The sequence below is a fragment of the Aplidium turbinatum genome, chromosome 9 (assembly GCF_918807975.1).
Source record: "Aplidium turbinatum chromosome 9, kaAplTurb1.1, whole genome shotgun sequence".
NCBI lineage: Eukaryota > Metazoa > Chordata > Ascidiacea > Aplousobranchia > Polyclinidae > Aplidium > Aplidium turbinatum.
In genome coordinates this window covers 12,516,546-12,526,336 of record NC_137480.1, presented here as the reverse complement: position 1 = coordinate 12,526,336, position 9,791 = coordinate 12,516,546, and the positions used below count along the sequence as shown (strand labels likewise).

Genomic DNA, 9,791 nt, shown 5'->3' with positions numbered 1-9,791 from the left:
AACAAGGTTAGGCCTATATTTAGGTTAACCTAATTATTTTGATTGGGTTACGTGAACAGGCCTATCTAAAATGAAGGAAGGCTTTGAGTAGGCTACTCGTTATTGCATGAGTTTATGTTGTCAAAAATCTGAACTGAGTGTTTGAACAAGATTTGAAACACACAATGGCCAACGTTCAAGCTATCGAATGACAACAAAGGAACAAAAGGCAAGTTGAATGGAAGATAAATAGCTGAACACTACGATGAATTTGTAAATCCATTTGACTACGTCAGCTAGTTTTACTTTCAACTGGGCCTACATAAATTCACAGGTTGGTAAAGTTAAGTCACTTTAAACATTGCAAAATGAAAAACCTTGATTCCTAAAATAAAACGTCGTAGGCTATTGTAGGCCTAGCTTACAGCTCAAAAGAAGGTTTTTCGAAAAGGAAAGTTTTAAAAAGATCTCACATTGTCTGCTTTTCATTGTAGTCTAGGAATGTAGGCTAGCCTACATATCCCAGCAGTGTAGCATTTTCCTTTCAAGTAAGCTAAATGCAGAAATAGGACTTTTCTTCTTGCCGCCGTAAAATATTTTCAATGTTTGCGTGTAAAAACAAAACTGACTTTTGTTGTGCTAGACAAAACTAATAAAAAGTAGGAATAAAGAAAGTTCGTAGTGAAAAGCCTAATCATAAAAACTTTACTAGCTACTTGTATGGCACTCTTGAAGTTTATCAAAACGATTGAAGAAAGGAAAGCTATGTGAAAAGAATTTCTGCATCATCTGCGATTTTCTTCCAGTTAAAAAGACTGATTTCTCGGCTAACACTGTTATGAGTGAGTGTTCCAAACAAACTTTTAGCTTTCAGGTGACCAGCAGCAGCAGGCAGTTAATAAAGTTATAACCATAGCAAACAATTTTGACACGTATAGTGGGAAAGTAAATGGGAAGATCAGCTAACGTTAGGTGTTATTTGAGATGTGTAACCTAGCCTACCGAGTTTGTTATCCGATCTTGAAACTTGATGTGACCATTTTCAGAAAAGACATACCTTATTATAACCTTAACCTTTATAGGCTACAGGAGTGGAAGTAACGACTAGTTGTCACTATTCGATAGCGTTATTCGTTGCTTTCTGAATATCAAATGCTTTTACGGTTATACCCATTCCTTTTAAAAATAAATATCGAATGCGCGCTATTCATTGCTTTTTCATGCAAGCAACGAAATCATTATTCGTTTTTCACTAATCGATATTTAAGATAACTGCTGAATAATTTTTGTTGTTCACTTACTTCGTCGTCAAAACGAATTTACGAGATTTACTTTTCGGATTGCTATCCGACCTACGGTAGTCCCCTTCCGGTTTTCCAACTTTAAAGGATTAAGGAAAATTTTGCGGCAACTCAGTTCAGAAAAATCATGCCATGGAGGGTAACGCCTAGAACATCACACAACTAAGGCGAAAGAGCCATGTCCATTGAGTCCTGTCTTTGTCATGAGTTACCAAGGGGGTGGGGGGAGACTTTTATACCTGGGACTGGTATATAAGTCCCCCCCACCCCCCTTGGTAACTCATGACAAAGACAGGACTCAATTCAATTTTCTCTTTCGCCTTGGTTGTGTGATGTTTTAGGTTTTTCCGCCAGGGAGAGTCGTTAACAGTGTTGCTAACCTTGCGGTTTGCCCGCAAGTTTGGGCTTGTTTGTTTTTTTCGAGTTTATGGTTGCTTGTTTTTGGGCTTGTATTTTGGCCCGTCAACTTTTAGTAACTGCTATTCATTGCTTTTTTAAGTATTGATAGCGGAAACTCATTGTTTTTTTGGGCACTATCGAATAGTGAAATAGTCTAGTCATTGCTTTTTGACTAACGACTTCCAACCCTGCCTTTATAATATGCCTAAACTAATTTGTTTTTAAATTTCAAATAAAATAAAAACTGCTGTCAAGCGCCACTTTTATACATGATAAAGACTAAAGAGGCCGTTGACAGTAGCCTAATGCTGTATGGGCCTGGTCTACAGTAGACCTAACGATAAAACTGCTAACGCACGATAAGAATTAGCCTACATATTTACACGACTTTTAGGTCTATTCCTTGTAAATTCTTTGCCATAGCGTTTTGTTATCAAATTCAAGTCAAAGCATAATAAACGCAGCTAATTAGCTTCTAGATAAGCAATTTTCTAACCACCTGTGACGATTGACGAATGCTCGCTTCAGTAGGAAAAAAACATGCGTGTTCTGAGTGCGTGCGTATTTAGACTCTGTGTAGCCTATGCACTCATGGCCACCTGGAGATGCGGCCTGATTTGTCACATTTTTCAGATTTTGATTACTGTTGGTGCCTGACTGAAATTTTTAAAGATTTTTTTTACTCTTCGGCCACTCGTAGTGATATAAAAGCTTTTTGTTGCCTTGGGGAAGCAGTAGAAAATGAGAAAAATTTAAGTTGAAAACTCTCAATCAGACTGTTTAAAAGGAATTAACAGTCTAGTTGAAATTTTTGGAATCAAATTGTCTTTGTTTTTCAACGTCTGATGATGTTGAAATTCATTGTGTCACCTGGAGAAGACAGTAAAAATGTGAAAATATAATTTTTAGAAAATTCATTAGCTACCGTACCAAAAGTGTCAGACAGCTACCAAACGTTGGTAAAATCTGGAGAGTTCTGCAGAATGTGACAAATTGGACCATATCTTTGGATAGCCATAAAGCACAGTGTTAACATATTTAGGGTTACAAAGTAAATTGGCCTTAGCCTCCTTGCTTTATTCCCAAAAACGAACAATCCATTTCCTTTTATAGTAGGTTATTTGGATGACTTTTTAACCTAGAGTTGTAGAGTAAAGCCTAAAATACATGATACAGATCATGTATTTTATGATACATGATCATGTATAATCGTCAAATTCTTTCCAGTTTCAGACACTTTCTTCCCTCAAGCAAGAAAGAAAAGTGTTCATCAGAGTGTTCCTTTTTCCTTAATCTTGGCAGCGTTGAAGCCTCCACAAATAAGCTTCTGCGAAACTGGTAAGATTGAACTTTCAAAGACATTATTCAGCTCGTAAATAAAGATTTCGATGTGATCAATCACATTAAGTCATATTCGGCTCCACGACTCTGACATTACAGCCTCAATCCGTTGCAATAGGCCTATTCGGTATAATATTGTATTTCAATTAAAAGGGGCTGTAGGTAGGCTAATAGGTAAAAGGGCTTTCATGACAGAAGGGATAGGTTTAAAGCCTTAAAAGGGGCTGTAGGTAGGCTAATAGGTAAAAGGGCTTTCATGACAGAAGGGATAGGTTTAAAGCCCATCTTGGGCCTATTGAAAAACTCGCATTAACGATTGCTTTTCAGGTTTTTTAGTTTACTTTGTTACGTTTACGTTACTTGTACCTTTTTGCATTAAACCTGACTTGAAGAAACCGGCTGTGAGATAAAGCATAACTAAACCGGTGTCGCACAAAGCCTATATTTAGTAGATTACAGTTTGTTTTCCATGAAACCTTGAAACAAAATCATCACGAGGCAACTTCTTGAGTGCAACAAAAACAAAGAGTTTGTAAAAACAGATACTCATCCATTCTCCTTACAAAGAGATGAGGATTAAACATGGGACTACTGGATGTATTAATCAGTTGGTTTCAAGTAAGAACTAAGTTAGTGTACTACCATAGGCTTGACAGTATATTTTGCAAATGAGCTCCAATCCGCTATAAATTGTATTTGATTTCTATGAACGCTTTTCTGAAATAAATCTAAATAATGAAAATGGTTATGATAAAACTAAGATTACTTTAGCAAGAATTGACGGTTTGGCCTACCTTGCAGTAAGTGACGGCAACAAATCTTGAGGGGAAGTTGATATGTAGTCTAAAAAAATGCCACTTACGTCACGTTTTTCAACTGGAGGTGTTTGGTGACAGATTGTAGGAATGATTTAATATGCCATGTAAAAAAATCATATTTATTCAACTCTACTATTTCTCTTGTTCTAGCAGACAGCAGTGGTAACTGATCGACTATATTTCTATATTGTTTTGCATCGGTAGCCAACAACAAGGAAAAACTGTTGTGAGATAATTGTTTTTTCTGTGTACGACCTTTGCGTTGGATGGAAGTTTAATGTGATTGCACGCCCACCCAATGAGATATATACAGTAGAACTAGAATGGTCTATAAGCACACACTTTTAGAAAGGTATGGCTTGGAAGCGGTAGCGTTGACAGGGTGGTCCAACGGATACTTTTTTTTCCCAAATCCGGGATGATTTTAAAGGTCCGTAATCTTTTCAAGGAGCCGGCAACAACCTCCGCTTATTCTTTGGATAGCCTGTAGTGCGTTTTTCTTAGAGGTATCTTGATTTTCTTAGAGGTATCTTGATTTGGGTCTTGAGGACCTCGTTGGTACCGGGCCCAATGTATCCTTTCAACTGCTTGAAAGTGTTAAAAACATAATGATCTGGAATTAATTTAGAAGTTGTGTTTATAGGTAGGGAAGAAAGAAGCAAACATTTTGTGCGTTGGTTTGGACAACAGCGGAAAATCAACCATCATCAACCGCTTGAAACCAGAAAAATCCAGAACTGTTGACATTGTCCCAACAGTTGGTTTTGGAATAGAAAAGTTTACTTCAGGAAAACTGTCTTTGACCGTTTTTGACATGTCTGGCCAGGTAATCGTAGATGAGACTACGGTATGATATAATATTTCAACAGAACTTACTGTAAACCTATCCTATTGCAGTGTAATAATTTATAACTCTTACGAAGTAGCGTAGCCTAGGTTATGAAAAAGTAAGACTACGTTAGTTTTACTGTGAACGCTTTTATGCAACTGCATATTCAAATTCAGCACAAAAATATCTGCCGTTGAACATCTTTCAGGGTCGATACAGGAACTTATGGGAACATTATTATGGAAATTGCAACGCAATCATATTTGTGCTAGACAGCACAGACAAACTACGCATGGCTGTGGCAAAAGAAGAACTAGATCTACTCTTACGCCATCGTTTGGTAAGAAACTGAGTAGGCCTATGTTAAACCATCAAGGTTTTACAAAATGCCCTAAATATTGTTACCTACAAGCCCACCTCCTAGATGTGTATAGCTATTTGGTGAGATAGTGATGTTAAGAAAACGATTAACACATCATACATCATTGTGCAACTTTCCGACATACCGGTACAGGACATGTGGACCTAATAGACCCCAACACTGGCACAGTGCACTGGTTAAAGCAGTTGAAAGGTGTTGCTTGAATTTCTGCCTCTTTAGCAAGAAGAAGAAAACGTTTAGAAAATATTGAGAAGTTTTCTACTTCAAGCATGAAAGTTTTGAAAATGTTGATTCTCATCATATTCAGCCTGACATTGCGATGAAAGAAGAAAAGAGGTGGAAAAAATATGAAATATGCGTATAGCTAGTTTAGCAAGATTGTAACCAGGACCGTTGAAAGGATAATGTGGGCCTAATACTATTTCGATCTTCGGGATCCAAATTAAGACTCTTTTAAGAAAAAAACTGCCATATCCAACGAATGCGAGGTGATTTATTCAAGTTTCCAGGTTCCTTGGAAAGGTTACGAACCCCTAATGCCATCTAAGGCCCAAGTCCAAGACTCCCTTGTCAACCTGGACACCCTGGACTCTCTTGTCAACGCTACTGGTTGTAACTTGTTTATTTAAAATTTTATTGCAAACACTTTCTGTTCATTAAAAACACAATTGAAGCTTGCTTCTAATTTTGCTCGTATTTTTCAGTTGGTGAAAGCTCCTTCTTCTATTCTGAAATTAAACAATCAAATGTAGGCTAGGCTACTTTTGAATCCTTCTTTGAAAGTCATACAGCATGCATAACATGAAGTGACTTGAACAAAGCATGCTTTATTGATACGTTGTCGCAAACATGGTTGACTTTGCAACCAGACCAAATACAGACACAGTATATACATCAATTTCAATTCTTTGGAAGTATTACTTATTTCTATTTTTAGATACAAGAAAAGAAAAGCTTGCCAGTTTTATTTTTTGCCAATAAATCTGACCTGCGCCAATCTTGTTCTGCCGTCAAATGTGCCCAACTGTTGGGATTGGACAGGGGCGAATGGACGAAAGGAGGAAGTCCCGTCATAAAGAATGCTCCCAAAACTATTGGAAGGCCATGGCACATATGTGAAAGCAATGCATTGATCGGAGATGGTCTGGATGAAGGCATCCAGTGGCTAACAGAACAAATAACGAGCACTTCACGAAAATAGATGACTGAGAATAAATTTCCTATCATTATTAAATCTTGAGTTCAACAAATTTTCTTGGTGTTAAAGCGTTGCATTTTTCTAATATATTTCATCACTTTTATATTTTGATCAAAAATTTGACGTTTGAATGTTTTTCTTTTTCGTTTTTTTTCGTTTTTAATTGTTTTAATTTGTTTTTTATTGAACGCAGAAGTGTTTATTACACAAAAAGGCTATTTTCATGACGTTATTTAAGAAGGAAACTATTCCAGCTGTTTCTCTATCCTTTATCAGTTGTTTTAATATATTTAGCTTTTGCTGTATAGGCTAGTAGAAGATGATAGTGAAATTTATCTCAAACAGTAAACAAATAAGCAATAACTAATGATGCCCAGTGGCACCACGCACATCTGTCATGTTAAGCAAGTTAAAATAGTAGAAAAACCTATATAAGAATTTTGAAGTTGAATATCTACATAGGCTAATGTTTAAGTTATACAAGTTTCCGAACTTGGCTGATTTTATGTACTTGCAATTCTTACTTGTTCTGTTGCATCCGAAATAAAGGATCCTTGTGTACTTTTCATTGCATTTGCAAGCAACCTCTCTACCCAAATTGTATAAAAAAAAAGAATTGGTTTATTTTTTATGAAGTTTGTCAAAAACTAGCCAACTTGTTATTCTGTAGGCTATTGTATTAAAAATGAAAGCAACAAACTTGATAGGCAAACTTTATACATCTCTAAAATTCAGTAAATAATTATAAGCAGCAAAAACAGCATTAGCGGCAAAACACTGCAAAACAATTGTCTGATTTAGTCCATAAAGATTTGCCTTTTCTTGATTATTTTCGAAAATGTACAAATCAATTCTTTCTTCTGATCATGTGGCTGCACCAAGTAAAAAGATACGTTCCTCATTTATTGTGATATGCAATTGCTGAAGTGAGACTGCACAGCGCACAATCGTTAAAAGTTTGCTTGAAAATTTATTGATGTGGAAATTTTTAGCATATCTTATTTTGGAAATCTTTCTAGTGCTATCATTTTGTGATATACCATTACATTAGATTCAATCTGTGTTTTTATCAATTGGCAAACGTGTGACAGGTTTGTGTATAGCCTACAGAGAACTAAAAATAACACAAGTGACCAGGCCCGGATTTAGGGGGGGGGGCAGAGGGGGCAGTTGCCCCGGGCCCCCCGACTTTTGAAGGGTCCCCTATGTGGAAAAAAATGTGATTTTTTTCATTTGGTCTTTAAAGTTTCTGCAAAATGCTGTGCAGTACTGGACTGATGCTACTGTAGACGTAGAGATAGTTTTTCGCGCCGTAGGCGAGAAAAATTTTTTTGCACGGGGGGCCCCCCGATCTAAAAGTGCCCCGGGCCCCCCATCAGCTAAATCCGGCCCTGCAAGTGACTAGCTACAACTTTGTTGAAAATTCCGTGATGCTTTTAGCTTGCCACTCCTGCATTGGTTATACAGTGCAGTACATTTTTTGTCAAAATTACATTGGTTGTCAGCTCGCTCATTTGAGCTAGTTTTGCCCTACTAGTACAGACTACTGCACAGCGGGTACTGAGCAGTGGACTCACCATTGTTACAATATGTGTAAGAAAAGCAACGCTATAGGTAATGTGTATTTTGGAAAAACTTTCAAAACTAAACGTAGACAACAAATTTGAAGTTAATGTTAATATTTTCAAGTTTTTGTCAGCAGGGTTTTTTGTTGCAGTTGATAAGTAGGCTAAATGTTCTCTGTTGGCCTCCCAGTCTAGTCGGGAAAATGTTGTGATTAAATGATAGTCTCTTGTTCCCCCCAAAGGCTCGTTAGAGGAAGAACACTCTCAAACTTATTCAAAACTGCAATTTTGAAATATTGACAACTAAACAATCTCACTCACTCTCTTTTTTTCGCTTTCTTTTTCATTTTCCTCATTCAAAAATCAGCTTGTCACACACTTTTTCTATGTAATCTCAGAAAAGAGCCAGTATACACGAAAGATTTTATTCCTATTTTCTGTTGCTTTTCTCCCCCTTACAGGCTCGATAGCATTAGTTATAATCCGCTTGATGGCGTTGATGAGCAAACTAAACTTTTCTAAAACTAAAATTTGAACATTTCAGGACTTTAAAATTTCGAGACAGCTCCATACACTCCAACTTGACGGTTTCAGAAACAGTCATTCTACTTTTTACGAAACTGAAGTAGGTCTGATTTTGCACAAACTTGATGCGGTATCGAGTTGTAGACTTTCGTAAAAGTAGTCTGCTGGATTTTTAGAATATCCTGGGCCACAGGTTCAAGTTTTTAACCTGTGATTTGTTTAATTGGCAGGCAGGTGACACCTTTTACAGAAGCTTAATATTAGTAAACACAATGCTGAATTTTTAAACTTATAATTTCCTGATCGCTCTTCAGTCGCTTATGGGGCCTATTATAACCAAAAGAGAGTGATGGAATTCGGAAAATTTGTTCCTTTTGCTGAAATAAAATTTAAGTTAGAAAATAAACAAATTCAATAAATGAGAAATTTTGGAAAGATAAAAAGGGTTGTACTGCAATAAAAGTAGTCTACTACTAGTCAAGATATTAGGTAAAAAGGTGAGTCCAATACTTGATCCAAACATCTGGGGATGAGAAAATACGATTCTCATTGTACTAAGCCTTCGGCATTATTGAGAGTAGAGTGGCCAACTGGCCAGTTCCTTTCTCACGGATATCTTTCCCTCAGCAACTATGCCCACCCAATTTATTACACCATGGGTAGAGGCGAGCAGTGTTTTTCAATCACCAGCTAAAACCGGGAGTCGAACCAAGATTAGATGATGGAACAGCGAGCGTCTTATGCGCTGCGCCATTCCACCGCTTAGTCAAGGCATCAGTGTCCGTTAAAACGGAAATAAAATTAATTATTTAGTAACCAAGTTAGTCACCATGCGCTTTTAAAGGTAATATCAAAGAGTGAGAGACTTTATATTTCGCTAAACACGCTGTTCAAATCCGCAGAGAATCAATAACCAAAAGTTACATAAAATAAAAACGAAAAACCGAATCTAAACATAACGAACTTAAACTTATATTTTAATAAATTGAAATAAAAATTTAACAATTAAAAGAATTTAGGCTAATCTTAACAAAACCTTTTTCAAAAGATTCACTGTATTTTCCAGTTTGCCCCTATTTTTTTCTTTAAATGTAGGCTAGTGTAGTCGATTTTTTCTGATGAGGGTGCGCTGAAGCCATTCAATTTTGTTCTATTGTTAGTTTTGTTTAAATTTGAATAATGTAATCCAGCACAATTATTTTGTTGCTAATCATGTGCTTATGGTGCTGAAAGGTAGCCACCACAGGTTCAAAAGTTCCGAAACAACCGCAGCAATCAAAGAAACTATACCGGGAAAAAACACTTCCTGTCACAAAAGAAAGGTTCCATAGGCTATAGCTGATGCTGAAATGAATCAGAGCGTAATAAACTAAAACAGAAATCCCATTGTGATTATTCAGCACAGTTTTTTTTAGTTTTTTTTATTAGTGCAGTAAATTTCTGGAAATTGGCTA

General features: G+C 36.6%; 1 protein-coding gene across 2 annotated transcripts; it reads left to right on the top strand.

Annotated features, from left to right (window-relative positions):
- Positions 1-278: 278 nt before the first annotated feature.
- On the top strand, positions 279-7,750 carry LOC145777022 (ADP-ribosylation factor-like protein 6). 2 transcript variants are annotated; one of them, XM_082588288.1, is made up of 6 exons: positions 279-313; positions 2,907-3,017; positions 3,480-3,638; positions 4,482-4,664; positions 4,876-5,007; positions 5,987-7,750. In XM_082588288.1, exons 3-6 carry the CDS (start codon positions 3,603-3,605, stop codon positions 6,248-6,250), a joined length of 615 nt encoding a protein of 204 aa, XP_082444414.1. In that variant the 5' UTR covers positions 279-313; positions 2,907-3,017; positions 3,480-3,602; the 3' UTR covers positions 6,251-7,750. The 2 variants fall into 2 exon arrangements, with proteins under 2 accessions (XP_082444414.1, XP_082444415.1); XM_082588289.1 differs by lacking the exon at positions 279-313 and having other exon boundaries at positions 2,536-3,017; positions 3,563-3,638.
- Positions 7,751-9,791: the final 2,041 nt, after the last annotated feature.

Excerpts from the sequence above, each read along its gene's own strand:
- LOC145777022 (XM_082588288.1), top strand. The coding sequence starts at position 3,603 with ATGGGACTACTGGATGTATTAATCAGTTGGTTTCAA. Across the intron at positions 3,639-4,481 it reads TATTAATCAGTTGGTTTCAA|GTAGGGAAGAAAGAAGCAAA; the intron begins GTAAGAACTAAG and ends TTGTGTTTATAG. Across the intron at positions 5,008-5,986 it reads TACTCTTACGCCATCGTTTG|ATACAAGAAAAGAAAAGCTT; the intron begins GTAAGAAACTGA and ends TTCTATTTTTAG.